Below are 21922 nucleotides of genomic sequence, written 5' to 3' on the forward strand. Positions count from 1 at the left end.
AATTAAAGGTTGATACGTCTTTTCATAAGGCCCTACCTCAGCCTGTAGGATGGAGGGATACTCATTCATGAATATATGTTGTCCTTGATGGATCTGTGTCTTACTGCAGATGATTCCTTCTCAGTTCTGAAGGTAGAAGTGGGAGATTTCCTATAATGTTCGTCTCTGTCATGCCTGAGAGTTTCATGAACATTAATAAACTTGCTTTTGTACAGTGTGTTTGAGACACACAATCACCAATCAGATTCACATTCATGTTGTGTTTAGTATGTATTTGTTTCTGGTTTGTGACTTGCCCTTTTCAGTACCATGAAAAAACAAAAATTATAGTGAATGTTCCCAATAATTTGAGGGCTTAATTTAAATTCTTGTTTTATTAGATACAGTATGTAGCATTTTATGGGTTCTAAATTCAGATATCAAAATTCAGATACTCTCCTTTTCCTTCAGCTATATTAACTCTACTCCACTTCAGCAGATGTAGAATTCTCCAAAATGAGAAATGTACTGAACAGTCATGACTGGTTCCCAAGAGCAGTTCTGTGTCATGCATGGAAGAGGCAGCATCATGTACAAAACTCAGTATATAATCATACTATTTAGTCCAATTTAAATGTAACGTCTGCTATATAATGTGTAGACATGGGTTAGATTAAATTTGGCGTTTTTTCACTTTTGTCTTGACTTTGCAACCTGTGAGATTTTTTTTAGAGTAGCTTTTTGTGTTCAAGTTCCAAGGCTATGCTTACTTCTTTTAATTTTGCTATGAGACATCATGTTGTCATGTGGCCATCTGTTGGAGTGCACAATTCCAAGCTAATTTCCCTCCTTTGAGTAATACAGCAGTAATAAATTGCAAGAGCTGCTGCATGGAGATGGGATACTTGGACTGTGAGGTTTCATAAACATATTTAAAAAATAGTGGAGGAGTTGGTAAAACTGGTGAGTCTCTGGTTTCACTTCACGAAAAGTCCGGTTGAGTGAGAACAAAATACTTCATTGGTGCTTTTAAAATACATTTTCCTATCTGTTTCTTCCTTTTCATCTGTATGTCTGATGTGTTCTCTTTGGCTTCTCATACCAGCCACAGGTCTTTTATCTAGTTGCTCTCAGGCCCCTCTTTACAAATTTCTTACTCCAGTCTCTTTGTAAGACCCAATTCCTCCTAGTTCTTTCTCACTTTTCCTTTTTCCAATTTTCTAGCTGTCACTCTGCCTCCTCCTCTCTGCTCTTACTTCACTTCCTCCTCTCTTTTGTTTTTTCTAGTTCTTTTTCCTCTCTGGCCTTTGTTACTGCCATTTAGTTCTCCTAACTCAGCTCCTTGTCACACCTCACCCTGCTGGTCCTGGTTTGTTCTTTTATATTGTCCTTTATATTCTCTGTTTCACCTTTCTGTGCCTTTTTCCAATCAGTTCTTTGTCTTAGCCTCCTGCTGGCACTCATCCTTAATTCCCTGCTCCTGACTTCAGTAGCACTGGTCTCCCTCCTGCTAGCCTCCATTCTTTCTGTATCTTGGCTGCCTTTCTCAGTACTGTTCTCATTTCTGCCTGCCGGACTAGTGCTTCCCATTTTGCAGTTTTGAAATGGTCACTTTCTTCTTTTGGGTTGCTTGAGTGTTAGAAATGTCCCCTGGTAGCTTTACTGCTTTTGGGACTGGTGCCTGAATCTGAGGGCAGAGGTTCATTTACAGGAAGGACCTGTAGCTAGCTACTAGCTAGCTTTTAAAATCTGAAAGGCCGTGCTACTAAAATCTAATAGGCCTCTTGTGAGGATGTGTACATGAAAATCCCCATATTGCTTTTCAAGGAGTTCTGTTTGCTGATTTTGTGGCAGCTAGCAAGGGCATGCCTTAGCTAAAGTCCAGGTCCTACTGAAAATCAGGATATTGTAGAGCTTTTCAGAGAAAAAATCCTGGGATGTTTATCATGGGCGGAATAACTTTTTTCCAAGAAAGAGTTTTAAGGAAATCGTTGGGCTGCTTCAGCTGAAGTTTTCAACCAAAACAAATAAAAAAGCCCCAGCTTGAAGTAGATTCTCAGCATTTAAAATTTCAGCCTGGTGGTGTGACAATAAAAGACCTTGTTTGCAGTTGGTTTTATCTGTGGGTGTAATCAAGCTGTCTTAATCTGTAGACACTCTTCAGTAAATCTGTGTAAAAGAAATAACCAAGCTATATGGCATAAGGTCTGGTTTTCATTTATGACCAAGCAGAAAATGTAGGCTTCCTTGAGAAACAAATCAACATTATTTCTCTTTGCTCAGCCTGTAAACCCTTTTTATTGGTTTTGCAGTTCTACTGTCTTTCTGTAGTGAAACTGTACAGGTGCTTCTCAGCTTCCTTGAGCTCAGTGGTAGTTCCATTTTGAAATCAACCATCCTGCTTTGAAGGATGGTGCCACCTTGCTTTATTTAGGATCTGTCACAGATCTGTTCTGAATCCTCAGAAGTTTGTGTTAACATTTACAAGGGCTTTCAGGCTTTTGAAATATGTATGACTGGTTTTGTATCTCAAAGAAATAAAGCCAAACAGAAAACACTTGCTGGAGTGTTTTTTAGGGTACGTTGAGTCATACACACTTGGTTTGTCTGAATTCCTGGAAGTGACCGTGCCTTGGTTGAGATGAAGTACCCGTGTTGTATTTCGAAGCAGTTCAGTGTGAGCTGAAGCGTTTCTGCCTTTGCATCCGTGTGGGTTAGGAGCTGGTCCCAGTCAGTTACTGTGCCTCAGGAAAGGCAGAACGTTTTTGGGAAAGGGCTGGAGGCTGCAGTGTGTCAAATGGCTTCAGTTCCTTGCAGCACTGAAGGCAGCCCTGGCGTGGGACCTGGGCCCTGGCTTCTGCACCAGTGGTCGGTGTCCAGCCCCACCCTGGTGAGGGGCCAGGCTCTGCCCCACTGTTGCTAATGGAGTGCTGTGTGAGGCACGTGGCTTTGTAAGTTGCCAGTTTGTACATACGGATGCTTTTATATAGCATAATTCAGGCTGTCTTTTAATTTCCTTTCATAGAAAATAGTCTTTGGCAATATAGGGTGTAAGAGAGCTGAACATTTCTTAGCCATTTACATAAAAATCAAGATCAGTAGTGCCACTTAAGTAATTTTTGTATGGAAATGACTGTGGTTAACATTGTCTGTGTTTGGCTTTCATCTGTCCAAATTTATGAAGAGCCTCTGATGTCTCAAGATAACTTAGTCCTAGGGATGTCTCCATGGAAACAAGATCTTTGTTTTCTGAAATTTTATATCCTCTCCCTCTCCCTGTTCCTCCCCACCTGGAATCAGATCCTGATGGTTGCAGCACACTTGTCCCTACAACATATATCCAGGCAGTTCCACTTACAGAAGATTTTTAACTGTAAATTAGGAAAATATTAACAGGAAAATAAAATGAATTTTCAGAGAACAGAAATCCTGTGTCTTCACAAGTATCATTAAAGATGAGTAATGGGCAAAACACAGAGGGTAAGACAAAAGTATGAAGCTTACAGAAGAACAATTGCTTCTATTAAAAGTGTTTTAGGTTTTCCCTGACTACTTTATGGAGAAAAATCTGTGGAAACAAGGACAAGTCTCAGTTCTTTTTGCTTTCTGCCACAATGAGCTGATCATAGCTCTGTGTCTGCTGACTTCATGACAAATTGTAATCTGTTATATAAAATACTTGGAACTGCTAACCAAAATCCAGGCCAGCTTTGTAATGATGAACAATTTCTGCCTTATTGGTATTCAGCTGATTTTCTGCAGTATGCTGATGACATTTTTCATAGTTGTTCTTTAACAGAAACAAAAAAAATTGCTATTAATTGAATCTGCTATTAGTATTTGCAACAAAAATGCTGACCTTAGTAAGAAATGGAGCTCCACACACAGATCAGGCATTAGGTACAAGGTTTCTGGCACTTCTTCCTGATCCTTGTACAATCTTCCTTTCTGATGTACTAGCTAAAGAACTGCATTCATTACCGATGTTGGATTTCCAACAAAGAAGAAAACTCCATTCTGTTCTAACATACTGTGTATGTTTTTGATGATTGCTCTGTATATTTTTGATGATTGCTGTATTATGCAGTGATAATTCATGCTGTAGTCTAAATGTATGATTCCTGCCCTTATAATGAGAAGACATTTTATTTATTTCCTGTGATTTGCTAATGCTGCATTTGAAATTATCTGTGGCAGGATTAAGGGTTTTACTCCCCTTTCCTAAAATCTCTCAAGTAACTTAGCCTCTTGCATGCTGTTTCCCTTTGATTCAGGCCAGAGGCATTCATGTTGAAACATTAGGCACTCCCTAGCAGAGGGATGCTCTGCCAAAGCTTGGGTATCTAGAAAGCTTTTCCCTCAAGCTTTAGTTCCAGTCTCCTGCTGTCTGCTAAACTCTTCCAGCAGATCGAAACAGCAGGTAGCACTGGTTATGCTGCATACTTAAGAGCATTTTAAATTAGCCCATTTTAGTTACTATTGCACTTCTCTACTTGTGAGCTCTTGGGTGTGTTGGGGTAGGCAGGAGGTCAGAAGCACCCTGCTCAATTCTCCAGGGCAGCATTGCTCGGTCGTGCAGAGGTGGGGATGGGTGCTTGGTCCTGCCCACGAGGTGACAGCCTCGGGTCAGCCTCCGAGGCAAGAGGCCATTGGAACCGAGCAGTGTCAGGCGTTCGGGCAGGTTGAGTGGTGACCCCGCAATTCAGGGTGCCCAGGGGAGGCAGCTGAGTGCTCTGAGGGGAGTGCTGCTGTTCCTGTGGCTGAAGTTCTGAGAGCTGCCGACTTAAAGGCATAGTCTGGGAGGGGGGATGTGAGGAGAAGCAATCCATGCTCTGGCAGTGCTGCTAAAAAAGTGCTCTGCAAATGGCAGTGTTGTTTAATTTGTTCCTAAATAAGCAGTTCCATATAACTGCCTCACTTTACATAATATGTTTAAATAATTACCTGAACCATTTTTTAGATCATAAAAGCTTCACATATAAGATTCATGAAAGCAGGTCTCAAAGCAGCATGAGTGACCAGACTACCAGACGTAGTGTCACAGTGTAAACTTACCACCAGGACTTGTGATTGCAAGTAAACTGTAAACACCATACCTAGAGACACATGCCCCTGCTCTCCCTGATGCTAGCAGGGCTTTGGGGTAAGGGTGAAAGGCAGCATTTGTACTATGGAATGCAGGAATTGTCTGTTCAGATTGGATGAATGTGTCCATCTTCTGTGTGCTAAAGCAAAGAAGGCTGGAATAGCTGAAGGGGGTTGGGATACAGGATTTGTAGGCTTGCTGTTGTCATTCTTACTACATACAGATCATTGGGAAAACTGAGGTTGCTTGGTAATCCAAGCAGCATTGTCACTTGGGGTGTTCAGTTACTTTGTTTGCTAAAACTTTGGGGGTGGAAGGAATGAACCTGCTAATAATACACAGATCAGGCAATACTGACAAAGTATTCCTATAAGAGATCTTTGAATGAAAAATCTGTACCTGTGAGGCAAGATTAAAACATGTGATGTATTATTCAAGTTGGTCTTCATTAAAAAAATAATGCATTGCTGTCTTCTTCTCCTTTAGATTGTTTACTAAACGAAGAGAATTTCTCAGTGAGGTGCCCCAAGCACAAGGTAAGAATCCTCTCCTGGATTATACCTGGGTCTCTTGTGAAACCCTCTTCTGGTTTCTAAATTTGGATTAGTAATTTTATTACCTGGGTAATGTCTGTAGTCAGAGATGCTTTTAGTTCAATTATTCTGTGATATATGCTTGTGGTATATTCTGGGGGCAGCCATCAACTCAAGAAGACTACAAGTTTAAGAAGATAAAATTTTTGTTCCATCTGCTCAGTGTTTCTTTAGGTCCTTGATGACTGTTCAGAAAGCTCAGCTTCATTTCCTGAATTCTGTGATAGAATCAGTATGTTGCTTGCTATTCCTGTTCAAATATTTCATTGGACTGTTGGGTTTTCTCCTTGGATTTACTGAGGATGCAAGGAAGAAGAAAAATGACTTTATGAAAAAGTTCTCCTGGTTTTTGGAGACATCTTGTTCTAGTTTACCAGTAGTAACCTGGACTGAGTCCAGCCACTCAGCCTTCAGTGGGTCTGTGGGGTTCTTCTGTACATGTTTGGTTCATCAGAAGACCCCTTTGCTCCTTCTGCCCAGGGTCTGGGTGTCCTTAATGATTGTCCCCAGAGCCTACAAGCACAGTGGTGCAGAGAGCTGTCTGTATGGCAAGAGGGGACATGGTAGACAATACATTACTCTCTTGTAGCATAAGTAATGGGATACAGTGCTGGGAATATCCCTCCCAGCCCTTAAGGGAGGATACACCCCTGGGAGGTTGTGGATACATCCAGGAAAAAACAGCTGTTCTTGTTGCCAGTTGAATACAACAGTAATTGGGCAAGAGTTTGGATGGCTTGTGGTGAAAAAGAAATGATAATAGGGAAGAATTGTGTTGCTTTCTAGCAGGGATTAGTCTCCATCTAGTTCTTGTCTGCAGATCCCTGCCTAGAATTAGACTGACATCTGGTGGTCTTTTGTTTTCACAGTTTATTCTTAATCAGTCCTTTGTAAACATACAGAATTACCCTCATGTTCCTTTCTGGATGTTCCACCACAAAATGATGTATTTATGCACACGTATTTAAAATGTGCTGGAAGATTTTAGTGCACGTTCAGGCTCTTATCCAGAATTGGCCTACTTTTCATTATATAAAAGAAAATAAATTACTCTGCACAACTGTGGAATAATGTTGACAATGTACAGCAAGCTTAAATTAATGCATTAATGCTAGAAGAACCTGCAGATCTTGCCAAACAAACCGGGAAGGATGAGCTCCCCTTTCTGTATAATGTAACTGCCTGAGTGCCACCCTCTGCTCGACTTTGGATACTTGGCTAAAGATAATTGGAGTGTGTCCTGGGTTTGGATGGGATAGTTATGTTCTTCTTGGTACTTAATTGCCAGCTGGGGTTAAACTATTACAGAGAGGTGTGTATTTGAAGGCTGTTTTATTTTTGGTGCTGTTGCCTGAAGTATTCCAGGGAAATACAGTGTTACATAGATGGCTTGAGTCACTGCTGCTGTATGTGAGCACTTTGGAGTGATGGTGCTCAAACCATGAAAGGAAAGAACTGGTTTAGATGCAGGCAAAGAATCCAGCTTTTCAGAGAAAATTCTGAGAAAGCACATGGATTTCTAAAGTAATCTTGAAGGATGGGAGTGGGACAGCTACCAATTAAGTTCATAACAGTTCTTCATGAGGCAATAAAATTTTAAATTCGGTTCAGAACTATCCCACTGCAGATCACTTTCTTTATTTTGTCAAAAACATAACTTCAACACCAGCAGCCTTTATTTGACACTGAAGTTTGTTGGCTTTTGCTTAGTAAAGACAAAAATAATTTCTTTGAAGCCAAGTAGAGTTTTCTCTGCTTTCTTTCTCTGCCCTCACTGCATATTTCACTAATCATTATTGGTTTGTTCCCAGTCTTTCTGCAGGGCAGAAAGCCTACTCTGTTCCTTCCATTCCAGTGGCTGGAAAGGGGAATTCCAGACAGTGACAATGCAGGAACAGGAAGGCTGAAAACCATTGCTCTAGAATGACTGGGGAACAAATTGCACCAATTTTTTGCATGAGACACGTATGAGCAATTGAGAGGAAGAAAGACTTTCAATTAGTCTGTTGAAAGCGATGCTTTTAGGTAACACCACCTTAGCACTGTTAGCAAATTAGTAACTGTCTCATAGCTCACTCTGCTGTTCTGTAGCTAATGGGTGGAGGAGCTAACTTTATAAATCTCCAGCATTGAGTCCCCCAGTACAGGGCCTGTTACCCTTTGGCAGTCTGTGCCTCACACCGGTAAATACACTTCATCACAGAAAGCGGCCCCTGGAGAGCAAAGGTGCTTCTTGCCTCATTAACTGTGCTTGACTCTTAGGGCATAAGCAAGCTGAGTCCAGAGGGGACTGGTCCTGCCTTTCCATGTGCTCCCCAGTGAGCTTTTCCATTTCCTTCTGTCAGGATTGATACTTCAACCATCCATGTCCTGAATGTGCTACTTATGCAAAATATCAGCTTTTATCACAAGGAAAGTGCTATCTGAAAACTGTCATCTTTTGAAGGGTTCCTCTCACAGATCCAAACGGCTCTGTCTGCATCACAGCAAGTGAGGTTGCAACAGACCTGATGAGGATGCTGAGCTGTGGAGAGGCTATAAAAGGGATGGGATACCTCACCTTTTGGTGGCTCAGCCATCTTAGATTGTCTTAAGCCATCTGTTTTGGCAGTTTTCAAGTGATGCTTCTCAGCTTGTTCTACCTTTTTGTGTTAAATTCTGTGTTTCTTAAAATTAACCAGGCTTTCATATCTCAGACTCTACTTTTGTGGAATTACCTGCTTTTGTCTTGGGTCTTGGAGAAAACTCTGTCTGAAAAGTCTATTTCTGACTCCAATACTGACTTCTCTCTCTCTCTCTCTCTCTCTCTCTCTCTCTTGCTTTCTGTATGTTCCTTTTCCCTACCCCTGTCTTCCGTTTCTCCCTCATTTTCCTTTTCCTCCTCTGTTTGGCTTGCTGGTTTGTCAGCCCCTCCTTCCTTGCTCTCTTCCCTCCTTGCAGAACAAGATGGTGAAAGGCAGCCTCAGCACAGAGCAGTCGGAGCGGGGGTGAGGGGGGAAGTGTACTCCTGGGAATGGATATAAAAGCAAGCACAGGTGAGTGGGGGAGAGCTTCCAGTTCCACCTGCTCTCTTACATCCAGTGCCTTCCCCATTTCTGTGAGAAATTAAGGTGCTTTTATATACAGAAAATTTGTAATATTTTTTTCTCTGCTACCATCCTGTTTATTTTTTTGTATTTCTGCAGCAGTTCCTTCTGTTAAACAATGAAAGGCAAAGCTTATTAGCTGTTACAGCTGCCTGATTATTCTCTCAGCTAAATGAGTGGCAGAAATCTCCATGTCCATAAGGATTTGAAGGTATTTTTCTGTGAATCTCAGAGTAGTTAGGAAGCTTCTGTATAAATAAAGTTATCAAAGTATCTTAGATTCTATATGTAATAAATAAATAATATTGATGAGTTCAGGATTATTGTAGGATTCCCATTTTCTGGAAATGTAGATCGATCCAGGGATAAGTAAATCAGTCTTAGCAGGACCCCACTGTGTTTCTTTTGGCCCAGCTTTTTTCTCTATTTTGCAAACAGACATGGGGCATAGGAGGTAGAACTGTATCCAGAAGTGGTCACAATTCCATAACTTTGTAATGTGCCCCAAGTTCCTCACTGCAGCTCCTTACTGCCTCCTCCTTTGTCTAGGCCCAGCATTCATACAGCCAAGTGAGAACTTGGTTGGGAATTCAGTTTGTCTGAAACAGCTTTTTGCCATGTTAGCATCAGAGCTGGGTCATTTTCCTAATCTGGTTCACTGTGTGGCTGGGAAAATACACTGGCACAAGGAGGGAGTAGCACTGAGGTGGGAGTTAGCACCCAGGAAATGGGATGAGGTTGGGATTTCTTATTTCTTAACTCAATTGCAAGTGCATTGCAGTTCAAAGGCAACAGGGTGTATTAAAATGAAATAAGTGTTTGGTTTCAAGTTATTACTTGTTGTCACCCTGTCCATGAAACTGCAGCCCAAGAAGGTCTCTTGCCTTCATTTCACTACTCAAATGCATTTCTTACTCAAGTAGCTATTTGCTTCTCTGTCTTTTTCCTTGCAGTCATGCAGGGGAAGTTGCTCTTTTGTGTTAGTTCTTGCAACTGCTGATGGTAATCCCCTTCCTTCGTTACCGTTCCCTTGCTTCCCAGGCACCTCTCCTGACTTAAAATCTTTCCTGTTTTTCAAGTAAAGTAATTGTGAAGTACTTCTAATGGTGTTCTGTGTTAAGGATGAGAGATTAATTGGAAGATTGTGGGGTTTTGGTGCAGTAGCACAAGACAGGTAGTGTCCCATGTACTTTTTGCAGATTGACTGCTGACTTGCTTTAGCTCAGCTGTGTTCTGTGACTTTCCATTTTTAATAGCATTCATTCCTGGCTATGGAGTGTTGTTTTAACAGTTACCATGTAAACAGTGTTTAACAGTATTCAGTGTTTGAGTAGCTTTCTCCTTCCATGGTAAAGGTCATTGGGATTCCTTTAAGCTTTTCTCTTTTCCTTAAAATGTAACAGGCAATGTAATTCATAATGTTAAAGCTGGACACAGCCAAAGTGCCTCTTCTGGCAAAGTCCCACAGCCAAAGTGCCTCTTCTGGCTGGTTAACACTAGGGAAGTGATTTTTGGGCCATTCCTTTAAGGTGCTGGTGAACATTACTGTGTCCCAGAGACCTTTACACAGCTTTGTTCCCTGCATTATTTTCCAGTGCTAGCTCTTTTTTTATGTCATAGGAATGTCTTAAGACCTTGCAGGCTGTGGAATCTCTGCACTGTATTCACTGTATGCTCTAGATATCTCTCTAAGGCATCATGTCTTTTGAAATCCACTTTTTGCCTCAAGTAATTCTTACCAGAAGGTCCTATTTAGCCACCCCCTTGCAATGTTCAGAATATCTTAAAAATTAGATTCTCAAATTCCAGTCTGATCTTCCGTTTCAAAATAAAAGCCATGCAAATCTAAAAGATCCTTATAACAACAACAACTTGTTGTATTACTGTGGTAATTAAAGAACTTCAGGGGAGTTCTGTAGCAGTCCAGGTAGTACTGGAACTGTCCTTCTGCTGGCCTTAGTGTAAGATACAATGGATACTCAGTTGTGAGATTATTGGGCTGTTTCAGTCCTGGTTCACTCCCAGGCCTAGCAAGTTAAGAAAAATCCTGCATGTTGGATAACATCCAGGCAAGTCAGTGTATTCTGTCTTCATTGCTTCTCTCTCCCTGAGCCAGTTGCCTCTAGAACATTTGGATCAAGTCCAGATCTGGAGAGTGACTGTGAGAGCAAGTCTGGTGCTCTGGATCTTGTCCAGGAATGAGGCAGGACTCTCTGTGAGTTGAGCCTGTTTCTTCCCTGAGCCAGTGCCTAATGCTCTGGACCGATTCCAGGCATGGGCAAGCTGCAGTTGTACAGGAGCCAGAGACAGCAACACGGCCCTGAACTCCCTCAGCGAGGGCTCGCTGTTGCGCGGTAATGAAACCACAGAGGGCAGCTGAGCTCTCTGGGAACCTCCCCCTTTCCTCCTCAGCTGCTGCTCCCTGACCTTGCCCGTCTGCATTTTGTGTGTACTTGCCTGACTCTTCACTCACTCGCAGCCTGGCACCTGGATGGGGGATATCTGCAGCCAAGAGTTGGGCTTGCTGGGATGTAATCTAATTGGTGTGCTGATGATCAGAGCAGTATTGACTTCTCCATCACACTTAGTTAGGGTTCCTGGAGTTTAATTGCCAGCTATGAACAAACATGGGTGTTACTTTGCTCCCAGGCACACTAGCTCTAATTCTGTTAGCTGCTTTCCATATGCATCACTTCTGGTGTAAGTTCTTTTCCCAAGCTCACTAGCTGGTAGGAAGGGATTTATCCAAATCATATCTAAGTAACCTTACTAAATAAATTGCAGTTGGGCTCACTTGTGGTATGGGATAATGGAAGGAAGGAATACATTATTTCAAGCTTTGCTTTCTCTCTATGCAGAATGAGAACCCTAACTTAGAGAAATTAAATTTTAACTTTGTAACTTTTCTTTTGAGCTGAACCTCCACCAACTTAGCAAACTCCTGAAGTTAATTTTCTCACCTCAGAGAATTTCTGGACAGGGAGAACATGTGCCAAGCACTGGGATGTTTCCACATTTGTCTTGAAAAACATCACAAGCTTAGTCCTTCTATGAACTGTCTCTGTAATATGAAAATTAGCTCCAAAAAGCAGCAGAAAGAAATATCACCTGCCCTTCAATTAGTTAAACCACAACAGCTTTACCTTTAGCTGGTGAAATCTGGCAATTTCCCGGGATTGGTTCCTGGACTCCTGTAGTTTTGACACTAGTTTCACTATCTGCTACATATTCACTGGAAACCACCACTGGATGGCCCATAGGGAAACATTTTGATGCAGTCTCTGATGGCATCCCAGGAGCTGTCACCATGTTGGGACATGCTTGGCCTCTCTCTTTCCCAATCTCACGGTCAGTGTGAGGAGTGGACACGAGGTGAGCGAGCTCCTGCCTGGTTGCTGAAGGTAGAGGTGAGTGCTGTGCCATTGTGGTATGGATCATCCAGTCATCCCAGACCTCCTTCAGAACTGGGCTTGCTTAATTTTTTTTTTGCTGGTTGTTAAATAGTTTTTATCACATGGATTAGCTTTCATGAACTACTCGCCATTGTGTATATCTGTTTTCAGTCCACAAAGCTAAAGAGCTCTTGGTGTTGCTGCTGTGGTAGGCTGCTGAGTGGGTTTTTCCAAAGCCTGAGGGGCCTGTTTGCAAATGGAGAGAAGGAACCATGCCAATATTATTTTGACTTTGTTTTTCAGGTTAGGCTGTTGAGATAAAAAGCAGTGGACATTCGTGACTGAATGGAATCTCTCCCACTGTGCAGCCATGCCCCCTCTCGACGTGCCTGCCAATGCCAGCACTTCCTTCATAAATTCTTACATCACACTCAAGACTGATGACATCACAGAATCTGACCAAGGAGTCTGAACCAGCTGTTTCCATGGACACAATCTCCATAGTGACAGTGGGGAGGGGAGGGGGAAAAAGGAAACAGGTGGGGGGAATTACAGAGGGAGGGATAAATATATATATATATAAAGATCTATTTTTTAGTCTTGAAAGACTTTGTTTTAAATGAAAGGTGCGCTATATCCCTTTTGATGCTTTGGATTAAGATTTTAAAAACCCCATATAAATTAAAAAAGAAACTTATAGATAAAGTAAATATTAAATCCAAAATTAAAGCAAGGCATGTGGAGCCTAACATTTGTGGGAAAGAATAGCAAAACTGGGAGTACTCCAAACAGGATTTGTCTCTGTTCCTCTTGCTTTCTTTCTCACAACATCTTATGAAATTCAATTTTGAAAGGCAAATAAAATACTGATAAATTGTTTGTAGGGTGTGGGAGGAAGGCTTGGATGATTGCAGGTAATTTGGTGTCAGTAGTTGTGTCTGAGGGGTAGGGAGGTTTCCATTTTTGAGAAACACTATTAACAATGTAAGCTTGAATAACATCTGCAGACTCTTGGGTTGTGAGACTCGTGAAGTAAGAGGTGGCTGCTGCTTGCTAGGTCCCATACACCTCACTGGTGTGGGAACACCTGTACCACACAGGGGAAGGGAGTATCTGCCCTGTGTGCAACAACGTGACCCCCAGATCATTCCAAGAAGCTGTGCCTTCAGTTTGGAAGGCAGGTGAGAGGAAGACATGGTTTACCTGCCAGATTGGAGAATGAAAGGAAGTCTTAATGTTGGTGGAGTCAATGTATCTTCAAATTGATTGGGGTAAATCCACTTGGCCCTCTTTTTATTTTTATATTTTTTGCTTTTCCTAAGGAAGGAAGAGGGAATGTCAGTGTAACAGCCTACACTATATGGTTATTCGGGGTAGGGGTTTTTTAATTTTATTTTCTTTTTTATTTTCTTTTATTTTAATTTTTTTTGTAAATTATGTAATTTTAAAGCGTTTGGGTTTTAGGAACAACAATGAAAAAATCATGGTTTTTTTTCTTGTTAAGGCCTTAAGAAAGGGGTTAGTGCATCTTTCAGGGGTCACTCTGCCATGGGATAGCTGTTTCACAAACAGTTTTATATAAAAAAAGCTTAAAAAAACCAAAAAAACTAATAAACTTCATTTTAACCTTGTCTCCTTTTGTTTTGTGCGAACTTGATTTGTTTAAAAGGACAGAGACAGTACTATCTGCTGCTTTTTGGTTTCTTTGCCTTCATCGGTTCTGCCTTCAGTGATGACCTTCTGAACTGGCCCAGCAAGAGGAAGACCACAAAGGCTTTGAAAAACTAAAGCTTAGGATTTGTTTGATGTTCAGAGTTAACGAGCCAATGACTGGATGAATTTTCTGTTCATGTGAGCTGGTGGTATTTCACCAGGTCACTGACTTCTTTCACTCATAGGATGGTAGCATATCCTAGCGATATCAAACAGCGTGTTGTTTACTGGAAAGTCACTAGAGATAGGGATCTAACCAGCATGACATGGATAAAAAAAAGGGGTTGATATTGTGGGGAGGGAAGAACTATTTTAAAAGCTATGTACTGGATGCTTGCTCAGCTACTCACATTTTGGAGTATTCAGCACATAAAAGTAAAATCTATGATAGCTCATATTAAGATATCTATTTTAACTCTATTTTTAAAAGATCGATTTAAAGATTTGGGAGATAATTTGGCAGTTATTTATTTCTATAAGTTGCTACTCTCACTCATAAATATTTGGAAAGAAAAGGCAGCCTTCTGCTTACTCCTTTCCCAGTAGCAGCTACTGAAGTTAGTATGTCCTTTACATTAAGAAATAGACCTGTTGTGATAAATGTCACTAATGTGTCATGAATTGGTGCTGAAAATATTTAACTGCTGGTGTAGTCAGAAAAAAGTCATTTTTAGCATAGTTAATGTGATTGAGTAAATGACTTCTTTTCAACTGAATAAAAATTGTTTTTTTTTTTTCATAGTGTCTGTTCTATTCTACATATTCAAAAAAAAGTTCCTGTTATTGCGTTGATTTTTATGTTGGTGAAGAGTGAACTCTGTATGTAGCACTGTGACAGCAGAACAGTGTGTGCTGGAACTGCTGAATTTGACACTTTCACTTTGGCTCCTCGGGTGGTGTCACAGCAGAGGCAGAAGGTTTTTGGGTAGCTGGGAGGGAGTGTTGGAGGTTTTCCATGTGGGAGCTTGTGGCAAGTATGGAGATTCATTATTTCCTCGTGCACTGTGGCTGGAAAGTAGTGGCAGTTGTGTAGAGCAGATAAAGAAATTGTACCACAGTCAGTTCTGTGGGAAGTATTTCACAGTGGGAAGTGCTTAAAATCCTTTGACTCAGCTGTGCCTTAATCTCCCCAGTGCTGTAGTCAGAGGTGAGGGGTGCTCTCCAGTAGAGCAGGATTGTGCTTGGTGGTCGAGGCTTTACAGAAAGCAGAGCTGTCGTGATTTTAAAACCAAGCCAGAAGGAATTAAAACAATGTGTAATGGCTTCCTAGGAGAACTTGGAAATTATCCAGAACAGTCAAAAAATTCTGTTGGAAATAAAAATTTCTTTTGGCTGAGAAAATACAAAGTGCTGAGTGGATTTTGAAAGCTGTTGTACAAAACATTTACCTGCTCCATCCTGCAAAAGCAATTAACAGCTCGACATCGTGGATACCCCAAACTGGGAAGAAAGAAAAGGTTTGGAAGTCTTGGCTAATTTAGAATTTGTGGAGCAGAAATGACCTGCAGCAGAACCTTAAAAGAGGTTGTGTATAGATGAGAATGGCATCGTTTGGGAATTGCCTGCTTGGATGAGGAATGAACTAACGAGAGCTTGGATAAAGCAGCTCATTTTCAAAGTGTTTCTCTGTGCTGACTCCCATCGGGATCTCTTGAAAGAGACTTACACCAACGGGCTGGAATTGAATGTGATGGTTTAGCAGTGCTTCCAGGCTAACCAGAGTGAGTCAGCACTGCTGCATGGGGTCGAAGAAAAGATGTTTTCACATCAACAATAGGGAAAGGATTCAACATGCGAAGGATGTTTGTTGATATGACAAGGATAAAGGGAGTCCTGCAGGAGCTGGTGGAAGCTCTGGGATGTGTACAGAGGGATCTTGATACCAGGAGCTGCCCATCGATACATTTGTTGTTTGTATGCATTGCATGTGAAATCCATGCTTGGAAATCCGAGGCACAGACCAGTGTGGATTGAGCAGCACGGAGAAAGTCATCTCAGCTGCTCCTGCAGAGGGCGGTGGCCAACCTCACTAATCTGTACCACAGAGGTATGAGAGGGAGTTTTACTTGGGGTTGTGACATTCTTGAATGACATTCTTGAACCTTAGAACAAGACAAACTGATGAGGTTCAATAGTATTGAAATAAAAAACGTTCAGGGGTTCAGGGTGCGGGATCTGCTGAAGAATGGTGCACATCTGGTTCATGGAGTCCAGCTAATGGCAAGCTAAAGAAATTCATTTTTGGTGGGACATGCATGTAAAAAACAAAAAGTTTGTTGAGATATGGGCAATTGAATGACAACTCTGGAATTCTGACTAATGTGCAGTAATGTATATTAAAATGTGTATTAGGAAAGATAATACTTTAAACTGGCACAGTTACAGGGGGAACATTTGGGGGCTGATTTGGATATAAATTTTATAAATTATCATGCCTATTAGCTGAGTCATTATGTAAGGAATTACCTGTGCTGTCCCAAGTGCAGTGGGTGTCCTGGACGTTATAGAAATACTTGTAGAGGGATACAGCATTTTGTCTGTCTATGTAGGAAAGAAGCAGTCCTTTATCTCAAAATGTAAAAAATTAAGTGTAAATAACATACTTTTGGAAGTGGAACAGGATATTTAGATGGTTGAGGATGAATAATTCACCACTGCTCTGTTGTTTTTTTTTTTTTAATTATTAAAAGTTATATGAAAACAAACAGAATACAGGTAATCCAGGTTCAATTACAGATCTAGAAAACACAAAGATATGGTTTTACTCACTTTGCTGTGAGATGCTGAAAGAGTAGTTGCAATCTTGGCTTTGGGTTAGAAATCTCTGTTGTGAAACAGGATAAGATTCTTGTCTGACTGTGAAATTCCGACAAACAAGTTTAGGTTTGTGTTTAGTTTTTCATTTCAGGTTTTTTAAGATGGAACTCTGGCAGCATATTACAAGTCAGAGAATTTAGTCAACAAAGGCAGAGGACAAAAATAATTATTAGAAAATTGTGGGAGACTGGTAACAGTCTGGTACTTTCTCCTGGCATTGGTACAGGCCAGTGAGAGCTTGGCTAATGCACACTACTGAAAAATTGGCTCCATACAAATACCATGACCATGAGCTCCCTACCTGATCTGTGCTATTCAGCCAGAAATTAATATGTAAAGCTCTGAAGATGATTATGAGGTTTTTCCTTAGAGTGCAAAGGTCAGTGAAATAGTTGCTGACATCATCCCTGCATGTGATTGTTTAATTGTTTGTTCTCTCTGTACTTCTGGTGGAATCCAAAAGGTTTACTCTGTCATCCAGCTGGAAAGTGAAGAGAGTGCTGCTTACAGAATCTTTTTGTAGGATTTAATTTCTTAAGTGGATCCCACTTCCTGTTTAGTGTGTTTAACCTGAACTGGAAGGAAAGCATCGCTTGTTTGCTGGCTTCTTCCACAGGGCAGTACTTAGAGCTGAGATTGCTTCTCTTCCCCCTTCATCCTCCGGAGGTTTCTTGCAATTTATTGCTTAACTCAGTTTTAACACTGCAGTTTCAAGGTTTTGACCTCACCTGGCCAGCTTTAGAAATGCTGATATTTCTTAGCAGCCCAGAGAGACTTAACTCCCATCCAAATAATTCGAAAAAGAAAAATAGTCTTCTAGCTCATAGCAAACCCCCTGTGAAAGAAATGTTCCACTCTAGCTGGGCTTCAGGAGTCATCCTGACGTGTTATTCTCTGCATGATTAAAACTGCTTGCATGTGCTACTGAACATGAGCATAGCCAGGTTACCTGCAAATACCACCTGTATTGCATTAGGAACTTTTGGGTTGTAGCTCCCCTTGCTGACAGCCAAACTTGGAGTGCACAGTAGATTTGGAGGTTGGTGCTCCCTGGCTTTGAGATACAGCGTGGCAATGGTTTTCTGAGTTTTATCGAAATTGCTTACTTTCAGTGCCACATCTTTTAGTGGGGAGCAGCAAAGGATGGCAGAGAAATTGTTGGGGAAAGACTGGAAGGTGTTTACACTGAAAATAAAAGTGGTGGCGTAAGGGTAAATTTGCACTGTATAGCAAGAGTCCTCTGAGCTGAAGCCAGTTCATCAAAGAAGTGTCACCACTTCTCATGGTTTTATTAAAAAATGAGAGTCTGTATACTTCACAGCATTTGTATGATAAAAACTTAATTGGACTTTCACCCAAGTTCTTGCCCACTGGAACTGGGTTTCCTCTCAGCAAAGAAATGGAATTATTAGAGTCTTCCAAATTGTAGATTATTTCGAGGACATTACTTTGAAGGCTGTTGGAATTACAGCAACCTGGATTATGGGGCATAACAATATCTACTTCTTCTCATGCACTTTTTCATCACCTTGACTTTAAAGTAATGTGCACATAAGACAGATCTCACGGTTTGCATTTGTAGTCAGAAGAAATACAGAAGAGCAAACAAATTACTGTTTAGAGTTGTACTGTGAAATTCAGAATTGGCAGGTTGGATTTCAAAGAGGCAAGAAAGCACTGTGTTGTAAGCAGAACAAGGATGAATTTAATGTTACACTCCTGGGTTTTGTAATATTTTGCTGCTTTGGAAACCAAGGTGAGGAAGTCACTGTATAAAGTGGATGTTACAGTTTCTCTGTTCGCCTGGTGTCCTGCTAGTGGCTGAAACTTCTCAGGAGGAATCACTACCTGTACAGGGGATAGATGGCAAAAATACAACTGCCCATTTGGGAATGAAGCCAAAGAACTGCACTGTGCAAGAAAATAAGCCAGTAAAATAAATGCTGCTGAGGGAGACTTTTCCTGCAACCAAAGGCAGAGGCCATACAGAATGGCCCAATTTTGTAGCATCTAAGCTGGTTTCCAGGGTTATGTTTGACTCTGCTCCAAGTGGGAATCATTCTTGGCTTTACATGACAGGAAATTGTGCCAGGAGAAGAAACAGTTTCCAGAGCTGTGAGATGGAAGTAGGCATTTACAGCCTTAAAGAGGACATCAGGGTTTGCAGGCCTCTTGACTGACTCCAGCTGCACTACTCATTTCTACTAAAGAGAGCAGTGTCACGTTGCCACAGGAACACAAAAGACTTGGAAAAGATGCTGTTACAGCAGAAGTGTAAACATTCCTTATGACCGATGTGAAGGATGGACTTAGCAAACATCAAGTTTGTGGTCTGCTGCTTCAGGAAAAGGAAAGAAGGTGCATCTTTTTAACTGCGCAGACTTGTTGCTGTCTAGAGGATTCATGGATCAGAAGATGTACAAATTATTATTAGGAACGCTGCTAATCAACAGCAATGATTGTAGGACTGTCCGTAACTGGGAAAAATTCTGCTTTGGAGCACGGCCCTTTGGCCTCAACTACTGCCCACCACCCACGCTGGATGGATTCGCCCCTGAGCTGGGCACAGCAGTTCTATGATCCAAAGTTCCTCTTGAAAATAAGGAGAAGTGAGAGAACCTTTTACAAGTGGCCCAGTCATGTGAAAAGAGTCATGGAGAAATAACAGGTCAGTAAAGTCTGGGGAGATTTTTTCCTGAGGTTCCTTCTAGGGAATGCTGTGCCATGAGAGGAGCCCTGAGATCATTGGAATGGCATTTGAGAGCCTCACTGGTGGAGGTGGCTGTTGCTGATGACCTTTTCTGTGGGAAGTTCTGTGTGTGAGTTTTGGAAGAACAGTCCAGGTAGGTACCTTACCAAACCCATTCTGTGCCATTTATTAGACTACAGAGCAACAGGCCCCGAAATTCACCCTTAAACGTAGAAAACCCTTTTTGCATCCAAATGGTCGTTCCAAATAGGGGCTTGTCTTTGTTGGGCTTCAAGGGGGAGTGTTGGCCAGGTCACCAGGGTTGGTTGGTACTTCTTCAGAAATGCATCAGTATGGTTTTCTACTTCCAGTCAGTGGCATGCCACAGAAACTGGAATACAACAGCTGATGTTCATTTTTTAGGGTTTCATTTGACCTCTTTGAAAGAGCTGCTTGAGACAGACACCAGAAGTCTTTGCAACCTGTATTTACCATTTTTGCTGAGAGAGAGAGACAGAGAGGGAATGAGATTTGCCCCCTTTTTTTTAGTATTTATTTGAGTAACTTGGACATTAGGAGTAGCTGATCAAAAACCTGAACAACCTTTCCCAGTCTGCAGCTAAGTGTGCAATGCAGGGCTTGGTGGAACTTCTTGTTCCTTACAATGCAAGAGGAAGAACAAGTCAGGGGCTTGCCTGAGCAGCCTCTTCATGTCTGTTAGCCACAACCCCCTACAAAAAAGCCACAGTCTTTTTTTTGGCCTACCCATGTCTTCACTAGGTGCATTAAGGATATAGCAATTTGTAGTTTTTAAGAACATATGTCCTTACCTTTTTGATATGTAAGCCTGCACATATGTCTGGAAATACATAAGGGTTCAGAAGTGGAGAAAAAAATGTTTACTGACCAGCTTGTATGACCTTGGGTGGGAGTGGTAAAAACCACAGCTAAGGTCTGTCACAAGTTCAGGGGGCACTGCAGCAATTAAAATGTCACAACTCAAAATGTCCCACAAGGCACTGAGCCTCTGTCTGGCAAACAGGCAGTGTACATGAAACAAAAAACCCCCTTTCCACCGAGTAAGCAAGATTTGTACCTTCAGGCCACAGCTTCCAACATGCTCATCCTTGAAATGAGCTTCTCACAGCCACACAACACAGCAGCTCCTGTATTTTCACTTTGCTTTCACTTCTGCCTCAACTGACAGCAAGTGTTTCAGCTTGATTTCTGCTGCAGCCTGCTGCAATGGCCAGAGCAGCCAACTATCTCCAGTCATTCTGAAAAGCCTTGTGGCACTCTGATTCAAAGAGCCCGAGACAGTTCATAAGAGGTGTGACCAGGTGGAGACACTTCCATTCTCGTTTCCACTGATGAGAGGTTATCTCTAAGACTGTCATTGCACTTCTCCATCTTTCATTACTTACAGGTGATCTGTGTATTGCATGGCTGTGTTGCTCGCTGGTAATTCAACCTGTGTGCCATCATTTGTTGTGGTGTAACTCAAAGGTTCTGTTTTGGAGTTGTAGCTAAAGCAGGAGCCCTCCCTCTCACCCTGATGTGGGATCAAGGGTTATCTGTAGCTGGTCCCTGTCCCTCAGGAAGCACAGAATGACTCAGTATCTCCAGGCTCATGCAGAGGTTACTGCCTTGGTATCTGGTGTCTACTGCGGTGCTGTTACACTTCACCAACTTCTCCTGTTGGATTTTTGGCCTATCACATGTCTTCATCATCCAGGCAGGTCTGAAGTCCTGAGATTCTGCACCCCCCAATCCCCCCTCTCTTTCTCTTCTTGTTCTTTTACAGAATCAGAACATTTATTTCAGACTCTTAAAACTTTGGTTTTTTCTTTTCCAAAACTGAAGAAATTTTCTGCAGTGTTTGCAAAGGTATACCTGCTCTAGATCAAAAACTTAAATAAGAATTCAAACTGTGTCTGTGATCAGGAAACCCATCCAGCAGCCATGACTATTACAGCCAGGACACACATGAAATTTTTACTTGTCATCTACATTCATGTTTTAAAGCTCTCCAGAAATCCTGTTATAGAACAGATTGGAAGACACCTTTCAGGGTCTCTGGTCCAACCTGATGGCTTTGTGAAGGTCAGCCTCAGAACTATGCCAGCCTGCTCACAGCTTTGAACAGTCAAATTTTGAAAACCTTCTAGTATACTCCACATTATCTCTGGGACCCTGTTCCTGTGCTGAGCTGTCCTCTCGGAGCAGCAATTCTTTGTATCTAGTCACAGTTCTCATTGTTGCAGCTTGTGATTTGCCTTTTGTCCTGTCACTGTGCCATTTGGAGAAGAATCTGACTCCGCCCTGCCTATAAAATCAGCAGTTCATGGTGGTATGACAGGTTAGGACAGTCTGGCTGCTTGAATTCCTGAAAATATTTAGCAGTGGTTTTAATCCCAAAATCCAGCACACCTGCAGGCCTTTGGTGCAACTGTCCAGAGTAGCTTGGGGAATTGGGGCAGCAGTGGGTGTTTTCTGGATGCAGTTCCTGCAGGGAGCTGTGCCTCAATCCCTCCCTCCACAGCCAGGACAGGGGAGTGTAGATCACT

At 41.8% G+C, this 21922-nt stretch overlaps 1 protein-coding gene across 4 annotated transcripts in view; it reads left to right on the forward strand.

Annotated features, from left to right (window-relative positions):
* Positions 1-13769, forward strand: part of TCF20 (transcription factor 20) — a 129593-nt gene extending 115824 nt beyond the window's left edge. For 3 of the 4 annotated variants that reach the window (XM_059471977.1, XM_059471979.1, XM_059471978.1), the window contains 3 exons: positions 5552-5601; positions 8566-8693; positions 12440-13769. In XM_059471977.1, the coding sequence (XP_059327960.1) occupies positions 5552-5601; positions 8566-8649 (134 nt within the window). In that variant the 3' untranslated portion in view covers positions 8650-8693; positions 12440-13769. The remainder of the gene's footprint in view (positions 1-5551; positions 5602-8565; positions 8694-12439) is intronic. The other variant, XM_059471980.1, reaches the window with a different exon arrangement.
* Positions 13770-21922: the final 8153 nt, after the last annotated feature.

The sequence above is a fragment of the Ammospiza nelsoni genome, chromosome 5 (genome assembly GCF_027579445.1).
Source record: "Ammospiza nelsoni isolate bAmmNel1 chromosome 5, bAmmNel1.pri, whole genome shotgun sequence".
Taxonomy (NCBI): Eukaryota; Metazoa; Chordata; class Aves; order Passeriformes; family Passerellidae; genus Ammospiza; species Ammospiza nelsoni.